Raw genomic sequence first — 23,098 nt, forward strand, 5'->3', positions numbered from 1 at the left:
TTCTCAGAACCTTTATTTCAATGGTTACTAGTTTTCCTTCATCTATAGTCCATGCCTCACATCCATAAGACCGGCTGCTTCAGGAATGTCCATCTTTCAACCACATTTTATGTACATTATCGATGCAAAAAATACAGTGAATAAGTACTGATCCTGAGGCCTGTCTTAGGCCAAGCTCACACTTCATAACTGTTGCACACGATTGGTACGCAATTCAGAAGTGAAAATCAGAAACAACATATAGAACAAGGCAGAAAACCCATTTACATACTGGTGGAAAGCAATGCACATTTATATGCTGTGGATTTTCCAATCTCTATATATGGTGGATTTGTGGATTTACAGATGCGAATTCTGCCACAAAATGGAGTCAAAATCATGGTGGAAAATTTCCAACAAGTGTGACAGCCTTAAAGGGGTTGTCCCACGAAACATATTCCAGTTTTCTAACTAGAACTTGGATCTGAATACTTTTGTAATTGTATGTAATTAAAAATTGAGGGGGTCACTTATCAATCTGAAATATGCCTAAATTAGGTGTATTTGTATTTCAGGCGCAGATGGCGGCGCAGCAGTTCTGCGACTTCACCCCCCGCTCTCACCAGGTCTAAAATTTGGGGTGGGAAAGGGTTAGCAGGCCCATCTCATTCATCATTCTCTATGCCTGGTTTAGGCGTAGAAAATGTCTAAATAAAGACAGCTTGGAAGCGGTCTTACATTTAGTACTGGAGCTGGATGCGCCGAAGTTATGGAGACGCCAGCGCCTCTTCATACCTTCCGTGGATCCACCGCCAGCACAGGGCCTTTATTAAGACTGGCGTCTAAAACGCTTGTCTTAATAAATGTGCCCCTTAATGTAGCCACTGAGTTAATTAATTACCTCTATCTGTATAGCGCCACCTGCTGTTTGCTCTTTTTCTAATTTCTCTGTCCTGCTCACTGAGATGGAAGCACATGCTCAGTTCCATCCTTCAACAGCCACCAGCTGCACCAGAAAGGGCACAACCCTTGAGCGGACAGCTTGAAATAAATCTAGTAGAACAATTGGAGCAATGCATGTGGACATCTCTGGATCCATGTGAGGTACAGGGCTGGTTCTAGCTTTATAAGAAAGAGGTTGTCATGTACTATATGATGTCTGATTTCCATTTTGCACATTATTCATGGTATAACCTGTTTAAAGTCTAGATGTGGGCAAACAATTCCTCCAATAAATGTGCACGTTAGTTCTCCTCCATGTTCCCCCTGATGAGTGGTTCACTAGGTGGTTGGGCTACAAGGGCAGGTACGGGTTACAACATAAACCTGGGACATTTTCGGCTATGTAGAAAACCTTCACTTTTCCTTACACACCGTCTAAATGCAGAAGCAGACCGTGACAGCGGGAGCGCTGCCTGGCGAAGCCGCATCTTCTGGGTAAAGTGATTTATTCTCTTTACGATCGATATAAAGTAGTGTTCCCAGCTTACAGATATACACATCCAGAAACTAAGTTACGATCTAATATGCTATAATGAAATGTGCCTAGAATGAGTTTAAGGTCCCAGTGGGCTGGAGGGCTTTTTAATTCTAATGATCTTCGGAAAAGCCTGGGGGATCTCCGCTAGATTGGATGCCCAATATAGTTCACAGTGTGTTGTGACCCATTTACAAAACTTAATGAAATTTTATGAAGCCTTACCATGTCAAAACAATTAGAAGCGCTCATATACGTGCCACTGTAGTCCATGTACAGAACCACATCACAGTATGGATGCTTTCAGGTGGCTATATATGGGTACATGGCCGTAATGCAGTTCTGGTGGCCTGGAGTTGGATCACCCAACACCCCATTCCTAGTGGTCAGACCCCCATCAATCTAACAATGTGTTCTTACTGGAATACCCCTCTAAGTTCTGATACCGGAAAAAGGCAACAATGCCCAAAAGGCGTTACGTGATTTCAGTTAAAAATAGTTTAAAGGGCATCTGTCAGCAGATCTGTCCCTATGACACTGGCTGACCTGTTACATGTGCGCTTGGCAGCTGAAGACATCTGTGTTGGTCCCATCTTCATATGTGCCCGCATTGCTGAGTAAAAAAACGTTTTTATATATGCAAATGAGCCTCTAGGAGCAACGGGGGCGTTACCATTACACTTAGAGGCTCTGCTCTCTCTGTACTGCTGAGACCTCTCCACTTTGATTGACAGGGCCAGGCAGTGAGAATGTGATTACGCTTACCTGGCCTTGTCAGAGTGCAGAGGGTACTGCAGTTGCAGAGAGAGCAGAGCTTCTAGGTGTAATGTCAACGCCCCCGTTGCTCCTAGAGGCTGATTTGCATATATTAAAACATCATTATTCTTAGCAATGCAGGTACAAATGAACATGGGACCGAACACAGATGCCTTCAGCAGCCAGTTTCATAGGTACAAAACTGCTGACAGATGCCCTTTAAACATATGCATGTTGGACACAAGTTAATTCTGCATGAATTGCATTGCAAACTGCCCACAGATGGAGTACATGGCAGGAAATGCATTTATGACGTGCTGTTGGCACATTTTACTCTTACCTTGACACTTCTGAAAGTGTAGAGAGTAAGGTGTATGAGTTGGAGGAGTCATTAAATGCACAATTTTTGGCAGATAAGGAAAAGAAGTGGATCATTCCTAGTGAGTTGCACCAAATGTATTACCACATGTGCCATTCTAATAAGTTTGGCCCAATTTGTGACCCGTACATTTATCCAGCCTATAACACTATAAATAAATCTCCCACATGGTCTCAAAATGGGCAACCCTACTGGGGCTATGCACAACTGGCACACCATTATATGACCGCACTACCGTACTTTATTACAGGAATGGAAATATCCCACGCTAGAATCCACTGCCACGATGACACTTGAGTCCTTGAGAAGTTCTATTCAGCCTGAGGCCACATGCACACAACCGTTCCATTTTTTGCGGTCCGCAAATTGCGGATCCGCAAAACACAGAAGGCCCGTGTGCCTTCCACAATTTGCGGAACGGAACAGGCGGGCCATGGTAGAAATGCCTATTCTTGTCTGCAAAACGGAGAAGAATAGGACAGGTTATATATTTTTTTGAAGGCCACGGAACGGAGCAACGGATAGCACATGGAGTGCTGTCCGCATCTTTTGCGGGCCCATTGAAGTGAATGGCTCAGATGAGGACCAGAACAACGGTCGTGCCCGTGTATTGTGGGTCCGCTGTTTGCAGGCCGCAATATGGCCACGGCCGGGTGCATGAGCCCTAAGCATGTGTTTTGCTAATAAGTTTCTGGCTTCATACAGAATGTGTCGTAAAGCAGGTTTCACATAGTCGTCCGCAGCTACATCATCCACCGAACCCAAACCAGAGGGGAAAGAGGGAGCCCAATTCTGTAAACTAAAAAAAAAGTGAGTTAAAAGACTAGACCTGACCTTATCTAGGCCAGCGCATGACCAGAATATATGAATGGTACCTTCAGGTTCAATGTTAGTGAATAAAATGGGAATCCACACGGACCCCAATTTTATGTAGAATCAGCAGAGTTTTAGAAACCCGATGAAGCAAATACAGCTGCGAAAGCAATGATGACCCTTTAAAAAAAAATAAAAAATTTACCAGCTGGACAACAGGAAAGCTAAGTAACAGCCACTGTGGAAGCAATATTGGAGTCAATACCAGGGGCAGACTGGGAACTGAAAGGGTGCAATGTAAAAAATCGGAAGGTGGCCCCAAGTTGTAGACGAGTTCAAATTTACAGAAGGCGGGTAATACAAGCAGACATGACCAACACAATGGACAACAGAAGTAGGCGGAGGCCAGCAATGCCATAGAGCGGCACAAAATACTGCCCCAGCAGCACCAGATACCACATTGCAGCATAAAATACTGCCCCAGCAGAACCAAACACTACAGAGGACAACAAAATACAGTACTGCCCCAGAAGAATCAAATACCACAGTGCAGCATAAAATACTGCCCCAGCAAAACCAGATACCACAGTGCAGCATAAAATACTGCCCCAGCAGAACCAGATACCACATTGCAGCATAAAATACTGCCCGAGCAGAACCAAATACCACAGAGCAGCATAAAATACTGCCCCAGAAGAATCAAATACCACAGTGCAGCATACAATACTGCCCCAGCAGAACCAGATACCACAGTGCAGCATAAAATACTGCCCCAGCAGAACCAAATACCACAGTGCAGCATAAAATACTGCCCCAGCAGAACCAGATACCACAGTGCAGCATAAAATACTGCCCCAGCAGAACCAGATACCACAGTGCAGCATAACATACTGCCCCAGCAGAACCAAATACCACAGAGCAGCATAAAATACTGCCCCAGAAGAATCAAATAACACAGTGCAGCATACAATACTGCCCCAGCAGAACCAGATACCACAGTGCAGCATAAAATACTGCCCCAGCAGAACCAAATACCACAGTGCAGCATAAAATACTGCCCCAGCAGAACCAGATACCACAGTGCAGCATAAAATACTGCCCCAGCAGAACCAGATACCACAGTGCAGCATAACATACTGCCCCAGCAGAACCAAATACCACAGAGCAGCATAAAATACTGCCCCAGAAGAATCAAATAACACAGTGCAGCATACAATACTGCCCCAGCAGAACCACATACCACAGTGCAGCATAAAATTCTGCCCGAGCAGAACCAAATACCACAGAGCAGCATAAAATACTGCCCCAGAAGAATCAAATACCACAGTGCAGCATACAATACTGCCCCAGCAGAACCAGATACCACAGTGCAGCATAAAATACTGCCCCAGCAGAACCAAATACCACAGTGCAGCATAAAATACTGCCCCAGCAGAACCAGATACCACAGTGCAGCATAAAATACTGCCCCAGCAGAACCAGATACCACAGTGCAGCATAACATACTGACCAAGCAGAAACAAATACCACAGAGCACCACAAAATACAGTACTGCCCCAGCAGAACCAGATACCACAGTGCAGCATAACATACTGCCCCAGCAGAACCAAATACCACAGAGCAGCATAAAATACTGCCCCAGAAGAATCAAATACCACAGTGCAGCATACAATACTGCCCCAGCAGAACCAGATACCACAGTGCAGCATAAAATACTGCCCCAGCAGAACCAGATACCACAGTGCAGCATAACATACTGACCAAGCAGAACCAAATACCACAGAGCACCACAAAATACAGTACTGCCCCAGAAGAATCAAATACCACAGAGCAGCATAAAATTCTGCCCCAACAGAACCAAATACCGCAGTGCAGCATAAAATACTGCCCCAGCAGAACCAGATACCACAGTGCAGCATAAAATACTGCCCGAGCAGAACCAGATACCACAGTGCAGCATAACATACTGCCCCAGCAGAACCAGATACCACAGTGCAGCATAAAATACTGCCCCAGCAGAACCAGATACCACAGTGCAGCATAAAATATTGCCCCAGCAGAACCAGATACCACAGTGCAGCATAACATACTGACCAAGCAGAACCAAATACCGCAGTGCAGCATAACATACTGACCAAGCAGAACCAAATACCACAGTGCAGCATAAAATACTGCCCCAGCAGAACCAGATACCACAGTGCAGCATAAAATACTTCCCCAGCAGAACCAAATACCACAGAGCAGCATAAAATTCTGCCCCAGCAGAACCAAATACCACAGTGCAGCATAAAATACTGCCCCAGCAGAACCAAATACCACAGTGCAGCATAACATACTGCCCCAGCAGAACCAAATACTACAGCGCAGCAAAAAATTGAGGATGTTGATACAGTTGAATTCAGGAGGTCACCTGCGGCTGCTGGCCATAAGTCCCTTATGCTCCTAGCTGAGAGCATCAGATAATTATGTACTGTACCTGGCCAGCGGCCATGAGGAGGGTTTGGGCGGCCCCTTGGGCATATGGAAAGTCCGCCCATGGTCAACACTGGCTGTTGTCCAGCTTTGTGACAATTTATAAATGGCAGAATATATTAGAATAGGGATTTACCATGGCTCTTGTTCAACGGTCTCATGGTAAGGTATGGATCAGCCTGAACTGTATAACGTGAAAAGTGTTCCCATACACAGAATACGGGATAAAATACAGAACATGAGCAGGTATAGCCATTCCTTCTTTACATACTGACCGGGCAGGTGCTGCACAATCAGTATGCAAATCTCAAATTGTTATTTTGCCCTGTTTCGGTGACAGGAGCTGCGGTACTCGTTGAATGAGCAGACTGATGGTCGGTTGTATCAGAGTTTTCTCGCCTACTCTGCATTTCAGTGTATTAGAACTGCATGAGATAAGTCACCGTGTCAGGACTTCCGTTATAAATGGACACCATGATGCGAATGTGAACAGAAGCTTGTAGGTCACTCCATTGGGCTTCCAAGCAGTAAGACCCAGCAGCCCCCACCCCCCAACTGGATTTGTGGAGGAAAGCATTACTTCCCTGCTCCTCACCGCTGGGTTCAGCTTTTTTGGTCCACAGTGCTCCAGTCTAGGGTTGTTGCAATACCAAAATTTTGATTTGCTTTAGATACCATAAAAGTATTGTGATGCTCGATACCATGCAAAGAAAATAAAACACCAAAAAAGCAGCGTGCATTCTGCATTTTATGGAAAGTCCGGCCCATAATCGAACAATAATACCCCAAAAATTTTGGGGGGGACAATGAGACAAAAAAATGGCAAATCGCGCAGTTTTTTTTTTTTTTCTGTTACGGCATTGACCGCATAGGAGATACTTTTTTATATTTTTAAAGTTTGCACTTTTTTGGGCGAGGCTATATGTAATATGTTTATTTATTTATTGTTCATACATTTTATATAAAATTGGGAAAGGAGGTGATTTAAACTTAATATATTTTTTTTTAACTTTTTTATTTAATAACTATTTCCCCCCCTTAGGGACTAGAACCTGGGATATTTTCATCCCTTGTCATATTCACCCTAATAGATCTCTATCAGGGTGAATAGGATTCACACGCTCCCTGTTGCCCTGTGCATAGTACACACAGCAGCAGGGAGGTTACCATGGCAGCCAGTACTTCAGTAGCATCCTGGCTGCCATGATGGTAACTGATCGGAGCCCCAGGATTACACTGCTGGGGCTCCGATCAGAAGCTGCCACTGCACCCCCAATGAGGAGGAGGGGACCCTGTGGCCACTGCCACCAAGGATTATAATACTGGGGGGGCGCACTGCGCCACCAATGTTTTTAGTGCTGGGGGAAGGGGGCGCACTGCGCCACCAATGAAGATAAGTAACCTTTTAATACAAATACAGGAGGCGGGTGCCAGCGGCAGAATCACATAGCCGGCACCCAACCTCTATGACAGGACGCTGCGATCCGTGGCAGTTAACCCCTAAGGTGCCGCTTGTCAACTTCCGTGATGGATAGGGATCATATGCGCTGCTGCAGCCAATGACTGGCCTGCTGTGGTCACGTGTCACCCTAGTGACAAGTCAGACCGAGCAGAGGGGAGCAGGTAAGTATGATTCCCTCCACAGATACAGCTGGCGATGGGGCTGCCCAAAAGTGTTTGAAAGCTGGAGAACCCCTTAAAAAGACATCTGTCAGCAGATTTGTACCTATGACACTGGCTGACCTGTTATATGTGCGCTTGGCAGCTGAAGGCATCTGTGTTGGCCCCATGATCATATCTGCCCGCATTGCTGGGAAAAATAATGTTTTAATGTATGCAAATTAGAGTCTAGGAGCAACAGGGGCGTTGTTGTTACACTTAGAGGTTCTGCTCTCCCTGCAACTGCCGCGTCCTCTCGACTTTGACTGACAAGACCAAGTGTGATGACGTTTTCACTGCCTGGCACTGTCAATAAAAGTGTGGAAGAGAGAGAGCAGAGCCTTTAGGTGTAACGGCAAAGCCCCCATTGCTCCTGAAGCTATTTGCATATACAAAAACTTCATATTTCTCAGCAATGCGGGCACATATGAACATGGGGCCAACACAGATGCCTTCAGCTGCCAAGTGCACATGTAACAGGTCAGCCAGTGTCATAAATACAAATCTGCTGACAGATGCCATTTAAGATATAGATAAGCAAATAACCCAGGCTATATATATATATATATATATATATATATATATATATAATTAGGGGTGGGCGATATAGACGATATGCAATATAAACTATATAAATTTGGCCAACGATAGAGATTTAGTTTATATCGCAGTAGAACATGGCATGCGCCGCTCTCAACTGGCACCATATTCTCCTGAGCCGGCACAGTGGAGAAGGAGGGAGTCCCTCCCTCCCCACTGTGTGCGGCTGCCGCTGACCACCAATGAGAACAGACTAGGAGGAGGAGGGGAGGGACTGTGGCCACTCCGCCACCAATGAGAACAGAGTAGGAGGAGGAGGGACTGTGGCCACTGCGCCACCAATGAATATAGTTAATATGCCTGAATACAAACGTAGCCTGCATATGCCGGCTATATTCCATACCTGGCCTCTATTACTGCACGCCGTGATCCGCCGCAATTAACCCCTCAGGACCTGAGGGGTTAATTGCGGCGGATCACAGCGCGCAATAATAGAGGCCAGGTATGGGATATGGCCGGCACATGCAGGCTACGTTTGTATTCAGGCATATTAACTATATTCATTGGTGGCGCAGTGGCCACAGACCCTCCCTTCTACTCGCCCTCTTCTAAGTATTACATTAATTGCGGGCCCACCCCTCCACACGATTAAATCATTGGTGGCAGTGGCCCCAGGGTGGCAGCTTCTGATCGGAGCCCCAGCAGTGTAACCGCAGGGCTCCGATCGGTTACCATGACAGCCAGGACGCTACTCAAGCCCTAGCTGCCATAGTCAGCTCCCTGCTCCTGTGTGCACTATGCACAGGGCAGCAGGGAGAGTGTGAGGTCCTATTCACCCTAATAGGACAAGAGTTCTAGCCACTATGGAGGCTAATAGTTATTAAATAAAAAGTAAAAAAAAAAAGTTTAACCCCCCCCCGAAATATAGAATATATTGCGATATAGATTTTAGGCCATATCGCCCATATATATACATTATATATATATATAGTGAGAAACAGAAGTATTTGAACACCCTGCAATCTTGCAAGTTCTCCCAATTAGAAATCATGGAGGGGGTCTGAAATTCACATTTTAGGTGCATCCCCACTCAGAGACAGAATTAAAAAATAAATAAAATCATGTCTTGCACTGCTGAACATAAATATTTGGACACCTGAGAAACGGCAAGAATTCTGGCTCTCAAAGACCTGTTACTGCGCCTTTAAAAAGTCCACCTCTACTCCACTCATTAATCTAACTTAGTAGCACCTGTCTGAGCTCTTTAAAGAAACCTGTCCACCCCACAGTCAGTCAGACGCCAACTACTACCATGGGCAAAACCAAAGAGCTATCAAAAAACACCAGAGACAAAATTGTGGACCTCCATAAGGCTGGAAAGGGCTACAGGGCAATTGCCAAGCAGCTTGGTGAAAATAGATCAACTGTTGGAGCAATTGTTAGAAAATGGAAGAGGCTAAAGACGACTGTCAGTCTCCCTCGGACTGGGGCTCCATGCAAGATCTCACCTCGTGGGGCATCACTGATGATAAGAAAGGTGAGGAATCAGCCCAGAAGTACAAGGGAGGAGCTGGTCAATGACATGAAGAGAGCTGGGACCACAGTTTGAAAGGTCACTGTTGGTAGAACACTACGCTGTCATGCTTTCAAATCATGCATTGCATGGAAGGTTCCCCTGCTCAAATCATCACATGTCCAGGCCCATCTGAAGTTTTCCAATGACCATCTGGATGATCCAGAGGAGGCATGGGAGAAAGTCATGTGGTCAGATGAGACCAAAGTAGAACTTTTTTGGTCTAAACTTCACTCGTCGTGTTTGGAGAAAAAAATAAGGATGAGTTGCATCCCAAGAACACCATCCCTGCTGTGAACCATGGGGGTGGTAACATCATGCTTTGGGGGTGGTTTTCTGCGAAGGGGACAGGACGACTGCACTGTATTAAGGAGGATGAAGGGGGCCTTTTATTGTGAGAGTTTTGAGCAACAACCTCCTTCCCTCAGTCAGAGCATTGAAGATGGGTCGTAGCTGCGTCTTCCAACATGACAACGACCCGAAGCACACAGCCAGGATAACCAAGGAGTGGCTCCGTAAGAAGCATATCAAGGTTCTGGAGTGGCCTAGCCAGTCTCCAGACCTTAATCCAATAGAACATCTTTGGAGGGAGCTGAAACTCCATGTTGCTCAGCGACAGCCCCGAAACCTGACAGATCTAGAGAATATCTGGGGGGTGGGCCAAAATCCCTGTTGCAGTGTGTGCAAACCTGGTCAAGAACTACAGGAAACGTTTGACCTCTGTAATTGCAAACAAAGGCTTCTGTACCAAACATTAACACTGATTTTCTCAGGTGTTCAAATACTTATTTTCAGCAGTGCAAGACAAATAAATTCTTTAAAAATTATTACAATGTGATTTCCAGAATTTTTTTTATTTTATTCTGTCTCTCAGAGTGGGAATGCACCTACAATGTACAATGCACCTACACTTTCCTCTCATCCTTGCATGTCGGTTCCCACCCGCCTGATAAGCTCAGGTTCCCCACCCCCGCCTGATTTGTCGGGGGTCTTTCACTCGTCTTGCTCCAGGTACGCCCTGGATTCCCTCCTTTCCATGTGCCGTTTCCTTTGTCTCTATTCACGGGGGTTCTGTCCCTCTCTCTTTTTCCTTCTCCTCGGGTCACGCAACCCATGTCTTTCCACGCTTGGTGCTCCCCGCACCACGCATTCTCACACTAACCAGGTCCGCCCTGGTCTCCATCCTGCTAGGTGTCACGCTCTTCTTCCATGTTCATTTTTCTGCCTCCTGGCCTGGTACGCTCAGGCCTCGCGTCTCCCAAGGCAGTCATCCTCACCAGGTACGCCCTGGACCGTTCCTTGTCCTTTTCTACATGTCTCCTGCCCCGGTCATTCCCAGGTCACTCAGGATCGCCCTGGTACACGTTTTACTCAGCAGACCCCTTGTTGCTAGTATTTCCGTCATAATGGTTCATGGTCGCCGTGCACCATTACCCCGTTGATTCTGCCGGTTCCGCCCGTTCCCCATACCGAGCCCGCTTCCGCAGCTATCAATACGTTTCGTTCCTGGCACCAGTACTGTCATATCCCACGAACATCTGGTCGCTTTCCAGTCACGGTTGATGAAGTCAACATGTACGGTCTTGTTCTTTTAGGTGCTAAGCTAACCCGCGGGTACCCGTTAGAGTTTAATCATCTTCTTCCAGGTAAGAAGCCATAGCCAATCGTGGCAACATATACCGTTCTTTTCAGGTAAAGTCCCTTTAATCTTGGCGCAAGCAGCTCCGGTGAATTCAGGTAAGTTGACAGTCGCACGCCTAGCAGGGGGACCAACGCGTCCTTAGGTCACCAGCTAGGTCAAGACCCTGGACCTCGCTACGAGCACTTTCTCCGGCAGCACCGCCCGCGCCCATCCTACAATTATCCCCCACCAGCTTCCATTATGTCCCTTTCATTTTTCAGCTCAACATGTCTCACGTTTCCGACCTCGAGGACGCTTTATCAACTGTATAGTCTGTGGTTTCGGAGCGAGCAAGCCTTTCATCCTACCGGACTTGGACAATCCCCAAGATGATTGCCGACCTAAAGAAGCGAGGGATACGACATTCGGCCACAGCCCGTAAGGCCGAACTGCATCGCCTGTTTCCAGAGCAGTCTACAGCGTCCACGGAGCAAGTCTCTATGTCTACCATCCAGTTGTCCCTAACGCAACTACACGCCACCATTAACAACCTGTCCAGTTCCATCTGCGACATCAACACCAGACTCCAGGCAGTCGAAAGTAGGGACGCGTCACCTCCAGCTCCCATCAATCCCACTCCAGGTCCTTCCACTTCCCGGCCTTCTTCCCCAGGTAGGTTTTCCGGGGCTCCCGAGATTGCTCCCTCCTTTTTCGTTCCAGAGAACTTGCGCAAAGATATACTGGCAGGCAAGAATGTCAACTTAGCGGCGGTCCTCATTTCTACCCATGACACCGTGGAAAACAGGACCATCGCATGCGGCGATGTGTCTGTGGTACTGAAGTCCAAAGACACTCGCCTTAACAAAAAACTCTCTATCCCAGAGTTCGTGCTTGCGTCTAGCCTGGTTCGGGACATCATCTGTTCGGCGCAGCCAACCAGAAGGGAGGAGCTCGACGCATACCTGTACAGGGTCACGGAGCTCGGGTATAAATACGGAGGATTCGCCTACTACGACTACCATAGGTCATTCTCGGCGAAAGCAGCCGCCGCCCTCGCCCAGTTTCAGCATATTACCAACTGGGCATCCTTAGATATGGAGCTTTTCTGTAGACATTTTGCCTGACTTAGATCCCCGTATTGCTCCAACTGCCAGTCAGTACTGCACGCTTCCGACTGGTGCCCCAACTCACACGTCACTTCCCAGGCCAAACAGCAGCGCAGCACTTCAGCTTCCCAAAAGCCAGGTCCGCTCCTGGACAAATTAGGTCGGCCCATAGTATTCCTGGGGAAAAATCAGTTTCAGCAATAATTATAATTCCACTTTCTGCAATTACAACAAGTGTAAGGCGCTCCATATTTGTTCCAACTGCTTTCGGGCCCATCCTCAATCCTTCTGCTCCCAACGCGCTGCGAAAAGCTGACTAGCCGACATCAATGTTCCCCTTTTGGTCTCCCTCCTGAAAACTCACCACAACCCCGGTTTCGTACAATTCCTGCAGTCCAGGTTTTCCGTAGGCTTCCATACTGGTCTCGTCACCTTGCCCCAAGGTTCATGGGAAACACCTAACGTGGTGTCAGCCACGGAGGACCCGGCCTCGGTGGATTCTCTCCTGCAGGCCGAACTGCGAAAGGGATTCATCATAGGCCCCTTTTCCCAACCTCCTTTCCATGTCTATAGAGTAAGCCCCATCGGTCTGGTCATAAAAAAAAAACACCAATAAAAAGCGTTTGATTTACGATTTGTCAGCACCTCATGCCTCCAGCGTTCCAAGTCTCAACTCATTGATCCCGTTCAAAGAGTATTCGATGCAATACTCTTCCCTGGATGAAGCAATACAACTGATATTACAAGTGGGGGCGGGCGCTTGGCTATCGAAGGCGGACATCTCAGACGCTTTCAAGCTGTTGCCAGTCCAACCTCACCTTTGGAGGTTTCACAGAATCAAATGGAGGGACCAGTACTTTTTTGCCACCCGCCTCACGTTCGGGTCAAAGAGCAGCCCCTGGCTCTTTGATCAGTTCGCCCAGGCCCTCCATTGGATTCTGGTAAACCACGGCAATTGTCCCAGAGTAATCCATTACCTGGATGACTTCTTACTGATCGAAAACCCCAACCACGTGCCCGACAGGTTGGAAAGTCTCCTCAGCATTTTCACCACATTACGGGTCCCAGTGGCACCATCAAAGGTCGATGGCCCTTCCATGGTCATCACTTTCTTAGGCATCCCCTTAGACACTCTCAGAATGGAGGCCAGACTCCCAGAGGACAAATTAGTCAGGATCCAAACGTCCATTTCCACTCACGTGGGATCCAGGACCATGTTGAAGGGAGACTTACAGTCGTTGTTGGGCTCTCTCAATTTCACCACCCGTATCATGCCGCAGGGTCGCTCCTTCACATCAAGACTCCTCCAATTGTTGCCTACGGCCACGACGCAAGACTCACTTATTCAGCTGGAGCGGGAAGCCCTGGCCGACCTAGCCATGTGGAGGGTCTTCCTATCAGAATGGAATGGCATCTCCCTGTTCGTCCCGCACTGGAGTGACACCTGTCTGACCGTGTATTCCGATGCGGCCGCATCCGTCGGGTTCGGTGCCTTATTCGGTCGCCAATGGTTCGCGGACTCCTGGCCTCCCCAAATTTACTCGGACCCTCAGGCCATTCAGTCTTCCACCCTCCTAGAATTATATCCCATCTTGGCGGCCGCGCAAGTCTGGGGCAAAGAATGGACCAACATGCCGGTATCCTTCATCACTGACAACCACACGGTAGTTGACATCCTCAGCAAAGGCAGGTCCAGCTCGCCCAAGGTCATGCGCTTCCTGCGCAAACTCACTTGGCTAGCTCCAAAACATAATTTCCACATCTCTTGTGCCCACATCCAGGGCATCATCAAGAACGTTGCAGCAGACGCCTTGTCCCGCCTAAATCTTAACCTTTTCTTCCAGGTCATGCCACAAGCCGAAAGAGTCGGGATAACCCCCCAAATTTCGAATCCCTGATCTTGGACTAGACAGGCACATATCAGTGGCACAGTCTCTCATCCGCAAGTCCCTGTCTGAGAACTCCACCAGAAACTACCAATCAGGTTGGAAGGCATTTAAGGTTTTTTCTCACTTTCATCCTAGGGGCAACATGAGCGAAGTCACGTTTCTCATGGCTTTCCTGGCATACTAAACCATAAACCAGCAGAGGGCAGTAATCTGATGCACGGGTAGAGCGCCGACGATCACATGTAACACTCTGACAGTTATGTAATACACCAACAGAGTGAATTTTAATAGTTTGAAATAAAGAAGCAATGGTTTTGTTTCTGAGTGCTGGACAACTTTTTGCAACTACAGCGTAGGTACAGTACTTCCAAGAAGACTGTGGTGGTGGAAAATGCAACACGTGTCTCATTACTGGTTCAGGATGCTGCTCTCCCCTGCAAATTAGCTGCAGATAGGCTCACCAGGCAGACAGATGTCAATCACAAAGGACAGAATAATTACAAACTACCAATCCACCAACGAGAGAGAAGATTATCAGGTAAGTTCCACATATATATGGCAGCAAGTAGGCCTTAGTAAGGAGGAGCCTGGAGGATTGCTTTACTTGCTCCAGCGGTGATTGATTTTAGAATATAGGCTCCAATATCAGTGTTCACATATTGTTGCGGCACATTAACATGAACACGATATTTCAGTGAAATTAACTTATAATTATCTAAACACGCCATATTTAGTGCAAATTACACCGTGCGTGAAATGTGTCTGTACTTGAAAAGAAGATTGGTCACGGGGGTCACAATCTGAGAGACCAGTGATATGCAATAGATCTGAGCCATTTAGCCAGGCTCCTTCCTAAATAGCGCTCATCACACTTCAAACAGAACATCTTAATGAGAGAGTTGTCCATTTGCTTTCATCAGTCATCCAGCCAAGCCACTAATAGGCCTGTGTAAATGCGCAGGGTGCTGTCACACAGGGATCTACTGAAAGAGGAGGCCATGTCAGGAAGACAAAGGCAGAAAGGAGATTGGGGAGTGAGAAGATAGAGCTGCTATTAATTCAGCTCCAGTGGATGATAAAGTGACTGCATGAGTTCAGAGGACGGCATGTGGAGACCTCGCCGCGGAGCTTAATACACAAGGTCAGGTAGTCTTCATGGTCTTCCCAAAAACAGAATACTAAGCTGAAAAAAAATAATCCTGCAGCAAAGGTCTATTAAATGTGTAGAACTACAACTTCCAGAAAATCTAACCACAACAAGAGATTGCTGACCCCCGGCACCCCAGCCAATGAGCTGTATGAGGAGACTGTGCGCGCAGTGTGCACGTGCCGTCTTTCTTCCTGCTCTCCACAGTATGTGTATGGGACAGTAGCAGCGGACAGGGAGAGAGAAGGGAGACGGCATGCTCGCACTGCGCGCACAGTCTCCTCATACAGCTGATCGGCAGGGGTGCCAGGTGTCGGACCCCCGCCAATCTGATATTGATGACCTATCCCCAGGATAGGCCATCGAAAGAAAAAGCCCGGACAAGCCCTTTAAGAAACGTTCTATTTTATGCCATAATAATACAAACTTTTTCACAGGGCCCTCCATCTCATACCAACAACTGATGCTTAGTAGGTAAGAGGGCCTAATCCTCTTTATGGTGATGAATCAGGAACAAAAAAGACTTTTTTAAGGTTTTAAATTTTGCGCCATTCTCCAGGACATAAATAAGTTCCCTTTATTCTGTAAGTTTGTGTGCTAAGGTTTATCTTTAGTGGTTCTTTTTAATTATTCCCTTTACTTAGTACCCTTTTAATCCAAATAGTTAGTAATCACATACAGGCCCCTATAGTTCTACAGTTATCAGGACTGATACCTGATACCAGGCCGCATTCTTAAGGTCTGAGGTAACGGTACATGAGTACTGCACACTGAAGACCTTTAGGAGGAGCCAGGAAGCTAGAAAGTATAAACCTCAATGTATGTAACAAAGAGCTCAGCTCCTCTGAAGTCATCAGTTGGGTAAGAGGTCTTGTAACTCTCTATCACATGGGTGTCGGCCATATGCCATGTTGGGAACTGGTCGATGCACCTAAGCCTTGCCAAATCTTATTCCTGGATCTCATAATTCAGGGTAAAACAAAGTTCTAAATATGTTTTATTCCGTAAGTTAAAATGGACATTTTACGTTTATATGAAAAATGTCGATATGATGACGAAGACATCAAATTTTTAAAGTTTTCTTGTGTTTTCTGTTTTGCACAATTTGAGTTTCTTATTCTTAATATTTTTTTTTGTCGCCAAAACGTTATTTTTTGTTGACAAAGCTGTGTGAGGGCTTGTGTTTTGTGGGGCGAGCTGTATTATTATTTTTTTCTTCTTGAAGTACATACGATTTTGATGACATTTTATTCTGTTTTCTGCAAAGGATGAAGGAGCAAACATGGCAACTTACTGCATTCAGTGCATGGGTTAAATAATCGCAACAATATGAATGCGGCAATACCAATTTCGCTTTTTTTTTGTTTGTCCACAGTGTAGCATTTTTTTCTACTGTAAAAATAGATATTTTTTTTAAATACATTTTTATGTTTTATACTACTGTGTTCTAGGAGTACGAATAAAAAAAATTGAAAAACACAAAATGAAACAGTGAACGCTCCCTGCTCTTTGCCTGTAAGAAGACTTTCTTTACCGGTGCCCATGACAGCATTTCTTTTGCTTCTCTTCTTTCTGTCCAGAGTTATCACATCCCTTTAAAGGGTACTGAACTCATTATTACTGTGTACCGGGACATCTATGTACAAAGGGGTAAAAGGCCAAACGGACCTGAATGGTCCCAGTTTTCAAAGTATACTCACACTTGGATGTCCAGCCACGTGAATGACTTCTGTTACCGCTTTCTTAACAGACTCTGGGTCTCTGACATCACACTGCACAGCATGAACCTACGACAGATTAGGAGATTGCAGAATAATGTAACGTTGTATATGCCTGAAGTTACTGTATTCTCAGCTTCAGTCACCAAACATGTGCAATACTTTACATTCTGATGTAACATACACCGGGCTGGAGGTAGATGAGCAGAACTGAACATCTAGAAGCTTTCACTGCAATGTGGACAAAATCATGCTGCATGTCTGTATGGCCTCTACATAACTTTGGCACTTGGTTCTGCCGGCCGTGTGCGACATGCTTTAAACTTCACAAGCCCCCTTGCTGGCATAATTTAAGACCATTTTCCATACCATAATCTGGCGTAGAAAATGGTAAATGAGATTGGCCGACCCGCCCACGCCACGCCCTCTTTTCCCGCCCACGCCAAGCCCTCTGTTCCCGCCACCTTGTAAAATTGGCATGAGCGGGGAAAAGTCACAGATTTTGCCACAAACCCCTTTGCGGCATAGTCTGCCCCTTAAATACGCCAAAAAGTGGCGTATATTTCATAATACGTGAACCCCCCCAGGTACTTATGTGAAATCATCCAGATAAGAAGTCAAGTGGTTTCTAGACAACCTGAAGTATATAAAATGCACAAAACAAGAGCTGCAAATAAAATATGGGACATAGATTGTGCAGTATTGAGGAACTAGGCTACCCTCAAACCAGACACCATGTATATGAGGCAATAGGAAAAGTGGCAATATGAATGTCAATGTAAATGTCATGGTGCCATCTGTGGTCATTCTGTACATTATTAACTGGTACTAATGATCTAACAGAGGATATAAGCTTTTACTATGACACTTATCAGACATCCAGCTGCATCTATTCCACCAGATCCAGTCAATGTAAAATAAGAGATGAGAAGTGTGAAGGATCTGATGGAGAGGGGAGCAGATACTTGTATTTTACTAAATTATTACAACTACACAATATAGGGCGAACAACAATGATTGTGTTTTGAGCTACATGAAAGCAGGATGTATGTTCCTTGTAGTTAAAAAAATATAAATAAAAGTGGACATACAGTACATTCAGAAAGTCTTCAGATCCCTTCACTTTTTTCGCATTTTGTTATGTTGCGGTCTTGTGCTAAAATAATAAAAAAAAAATTGCCCCATCAATCTGCACTCAATCCCCCTTAAAGGGGTTGTCCGCTTTATTTATATTGATGACCTATCCTCAGGATAGGTCATCAGAATCAGATAGTCAGGGTTCAGACTCCCGACACTCCTGTCGATTAGTTGTTTGAAGAGAAGGCCATGCTCCTGCGATTTCGCTCTTCTGTCGCAACTGCAGCAGTGGGCAGTGTAGTTACATCTCAGCCGTCCCATTCACTTTAATGGCACAGCTAATTCCTATTCAAGTGTATAGGAAGGAGCCGTCCCATAGAGGTGAATGGGACGGCTTAATTACACCTGCTCACCACTGCAGTCAAGATGGGGAGCATATAAACAATGAAGGGAAAGCAACGCTCACAGGGGCGCGGCCTTCTCTTCAAACAGCTGATTGGCGGGGTGCCAGGAGTCTGACCCCAATCTGATATTGATGACCTATCCTGAGGATAGGTTATCAATATTAAAAAGGAAAAAAAAAAGAAAAAAAAAAGGACAACCCCTTGCATGGGCATAAGTATTTAGACCATTTTCTATGACACTTCAAATTTAGCTCTGAGGGCCTCCATTTCTCTTGATCATCTTTGGGATGTTTCTACACCTCGATTGGAGTCATCTATGGTAAATTCAGTTGATTGGACATGGTTTGGAAAGACACAGCCCTGTCTATATAAGGTCTCTGTCATAGCTGACAATGCATGAGTAACCGCACCCCCTGATGGTGGTCTGGCTGGGAAAGGACGTCTTGGGGTGCAATTTACAACCAGGTTGAGGTTTGAGGTTCAAAACTTCATTAAAAAAAAACTTGTTTTGGAGTTTGACTACTGTTTTTTTTTTAAGTCAAGATGATAAAAAAAGAACTAAAAGCATGAGTAGTGGGGAAAATTGGCTTCTACCTAACATTTTTTTTTTGGCCTTCCTATGGATCAACTTGAAGGTAACAAGACAACTATGTTACTAATAAATATGGAGACTGCATTAAGACTCATCAAATCTATCCATTTTGGCATGCACAGATTTTTAAGATAAGATTTTTGTGGACTAACCTGTAAAATCTCTTTCTCGTTGAGTTCATTGGGTGACACAGGACCGGGGGTATAGCTGCTGCTGCCGCTAGGAGGCGACACTAGGCTAAAAAGTGTTAGCTCCTCCCGCCGTCTATATCCCCTCCAGCCTTGAGAGAGCATATCAGTTTGTGAACAAACAGTAGGAGGAAAAGAAATCAGAAATGAAATAACATAACAATAACCAGTGGGTCAGAACCCAAAACGGAGGACTCTACCAGTTAATCAAATGCCGTCACCTGCTGCAAAATTGGAATAAAAAACAACGGGTGAGAGCTGTGTCCCTCAATGAACCCAGCGAGAAAGACTTTACAGGCGAGGTCACATAAATCTCGTTTTCTCGCTCGTAACTACATTCGGAAGAAAGGAAGGCACAGGCACTTCCTTATCTTGGTGCAGAGTAAGAAAGGGCTCCCTACAGGAGAGCACCGCCAATTCCAACATGCGCCTGATGGAGGTGACCGCCACCAGAAAGGCCACTTTCTATGAAAGAATGAGGAGAGAAACCGTGTCAAGAGGCTCGAAGGGAGCTGATTGGAGAGAACCAAGCACAAAGTTCAAATCCCAAGAGGGTAAAAGGGGGCGATAAGGAGGGACAGTGTGAGCCATCCCCTGGAGAAAGGTCTTAACTGGGGACTTTCAAGCCAGAGGTTGCTGGAAAAAGATTGCAAGTGCCGACATCTGCCCCTTTAGGGAACTAAGACTCAAATCCAGCCCCATTTGCAAAAAAGAAAGGATTTTGGGAAGGGAGAAACAGAGCTGAGGGAGGCGACGGTCTGCACAGAAGCGCAGGAAAGACTTCAAAGTCCTGTGATATATCTTGGACGATGTCGGCTTGCGGGCCCAAATCATGGTGCGAACGACTCCATCAGAGAAACCCTGCCTCTTCAGAATGGCTGTTTCAATAGCCACGCCGTCAAACGTAGCGACTCTAAATGCTGGTGGAAGACTGTTCCCTGAGAGAGAAGGTCATCCTTGAGCTGAAGCGACCACGGAGCGTCTCCTAGGAGAAGGATGAGATTGGTGTACCAGGCTCAGCGGCCAATCCGTGGATGCCCTCCCTCTTGATCCTGTGAAGGACCCGGGGTAGGAGAGGGAGAGAAGACGTACAGGAGGGAAAAGCCGTCCCATGGGGCCACCAGTGCGTCTACTGCGCATGTCCAGGTATCTCTTGTCCGCGAGATGAAGGTGGGAAGCTTGTGGTTGATCCGGGATGTCATCAGATCCACATCCGGACGACCCCAACAGAGACAGATGGAGTCAAACACCACTGGGTGCAGAGACCACTTGCCCGTGTTTACGAGGAAGTACGCTGTCCAATTCTCCACTCCTGGAATGTAGACTGCCGATAGCACTGGTACATGTTCCTCTGCCCACTTTAGAATTTTGTCCGACTCCGCCATCACCGCCCGACTGCGGGTTCAGCACTGGTGGTTGATGTACGCCACCACTGTGGCATTGTCCCGACTGGATCCGGAACGGCAGTTCCCTCAGGAGTGGAGTCCAATGAAGCAGGGACAAATAAATGGCCCAAAGTTCCCAAAGGATATTGATGGGCAGTCTGGATTCCAACAGAGACTATTTGCCTTGAACTGTCCGAGGTGAAAAGATTCCGCCCCATCTGAGGAGGCTGGCATCGGCGGTGATAACCGATCATGAAACTGGGAGAAAGGATTTGCCGGAAACCAAGGTTTGAGTCGAGAGCCACCACCTGAGGTCCGACCGCACCTGTGGAGGAAGGGCGATGGTATGGTCGAGGAACTCAGTGTCTTGTCCCAGGACGACAAGATCGCCCGCTGGAGAGGACGAGTGTGAAATTGCACAAACGAAAGCGCCTTGAAGGAAGAGACCATCGTTTCCAACATTCGCATGCAAAACTGGATCGCCGGACGTCTGCGCTGGAGGAGAAGACAAACCCTGAAGGGATAACCGCTTGTCCGAGGTGAAGCAGACTGTCACCGCGGCCGTGTCGAGGCTCATGCAGAGGAACGTAATCTGCCAGCTGGGATGCAGTGCTGACTTCTGGAAACGTGCCGAAACGTGCCACGGTGAGGAGTAAACTGTCCTTGTTCTGATCGAAGGTCGCAACATTGACGAGGATGTCATCCAGATAGGGGATCAGGGTGATGACCCTGTAACGGAGAAGGGCGAGGAGAGGTGCTGGTGCTAGGCCGAAGGGTAGAGCCACGAATTGATAGTATTGAGACTCCACTGCAAAGCAAAGAAAACGCTGGTGCGCGAGAGCAATGGGAATGTGAAGGTACGCGTCCTGAATGTACACCGAGGAAAGGAACTCGCCCCATTCCAGAGAGGCAACCACGGAGCGGAGAGACTTCATCCTGAAGTGCTGGACCCTAACAAACCGGTTCAGCAAGTTGAGGTCTAGCACCGGGCGAGCGGATCCTTCTTTCTTGGGTATAACAAACAGGTTTGAATAAAAACCTGTGAACTGCTCTGAAAGCGGAACCGGGGAGATCACTCCCCGGGCGAGAAGGGACTGTAATGCCTGAAAAAAGGCAGCGGACCGAACTGGGTCTCTGGGCGACTGGGAAAGGAAGAAACGGTCCGGCGGGGTGGAGGTCAACTCGATCTTGTAACCCGAGGTTACTATCTCGAATGCCGATTCATCGGAAACGTGGGACCGCCAAACTTCCTCAAAAAGGAGGAGCCAACCCCCCACCAGAGAGGGCGGGGGCGCCCCTTCATAATAAAGATTGTCTATTGGCCTGGGCGCGGGCAGGTTGTGCCCGCAGGCGACAGGCTGGTTGGGGTTTGAAGGACGGGTTAAAAACCCTGGGTGGCACCCGACGGGCATGTGTCGGAGAAATGGCGAGAGGAGCGCAAACGGGATTTTAAGGGCCTAGAGCGAACCGGACGCTTGGCCTTGCCTTGCGGGAAGTGGGTACTATTACCGCCCGTAGCTTTAGAGATGATCTCGTCCATACGAGTACCCGAAAAGGGAAGCCCCGTAATAGAATGCTTTGACGAGGAGTCTGCAGCCCAGACTTTAAGCCACACCTCGCGCCGTAAGGCGACCGTGAGAGCGGATAAGCGGGCAACAAGAGCACCTGCGTCCAAAGAGGCCTCGCAGAGGTACTTCCCCGCCTGAGACATCTGCAAGGCCAAAGACTGGAGGTCCCTTCAGACAGTGTCTTGCCTGGGAGGGAGGACATGTCCGAGCGTGGCCTTGGGGGAGGTGGAGACACCGAGGCGTCAGAAGAGGAAAAGTGTCCTGTTTTGGGCCGCTTGAGAGAAGGTCTTCCCCTAGGTTGGTCACCCGAGGACAATCGACCTATGAGAGAAAGGGTGGATAGGGAAACTTTTGATAGGTCCTCTACTGTCCGGGTCAGGGCGCAGGCCCAATCCTGTTCCACACGGTTATAGGGGCAGTGCGGCTGCTCGGGAGGGATGGCTAGGGCCGGTCTGGGCGCACAACACAGGGAGTCCGACTGGCCTGGAAACTTGAGCTTGCATTTTGCGCAAGTGTAGTAGGTGGGGGCTGAAGGCGGGCGGGCACCAAACGTGGGTTCGTACATGGCTCTAAGAGCTGGTCCCAGGGCTGGAGGGATATAGGGTTGTCCTAACAGAAAAAGTGCAGGTGGAACCAGGTCCTGATGTCCCCCTTTGAATCTTCCTGCCGACCGAGGTGAAGAGGGAGAGGAATGCTTCTCCCAGGGCCAGCTGGGGAAAAAGAGGCAATCCCGCCCTCCTAGGAGTGTCCAGTGG

General features: G+C 47.3%; 1 protein-coding gene across 1 annotated transcript in view; it reads right to left on the bottom strand.

Moving 5' to 3' along the window:
• The window catches only part of DECR1 (2,4-dienoyl-CoA reductase 1), a 103,817-nt gene that overhangs the window by 33,180 nt on the left and 47,539 nt on the right, over positions 1-23,098 (bottom strand). Inside the window, exon 4 of the mRNA XM_040432576.1 lies at positions 17,112-17,198. Within this exon, the coding sequence (XP_040288510.1) occupies positions 17,112-17,198 (87 nt within the window). The remainder of the gene's footprint in view (positions 1-17,111; positions 17,199-23,098) is intronic.

The sequence above is a fragment of the Bufo bufo genome, chromosome 5 (assembly GCF_905171765.1).
Source record: "Bufo bufo chromosome 5, aBufBuf1.1, whole genome shotgun sequence".
Classification (NCBI taxonomy): domain Eukaryota; kingdom Metazoa; phylum Chordata; class Amphibia; order Anura; family Bufonidae; genus Bufo; species Bufo bufo.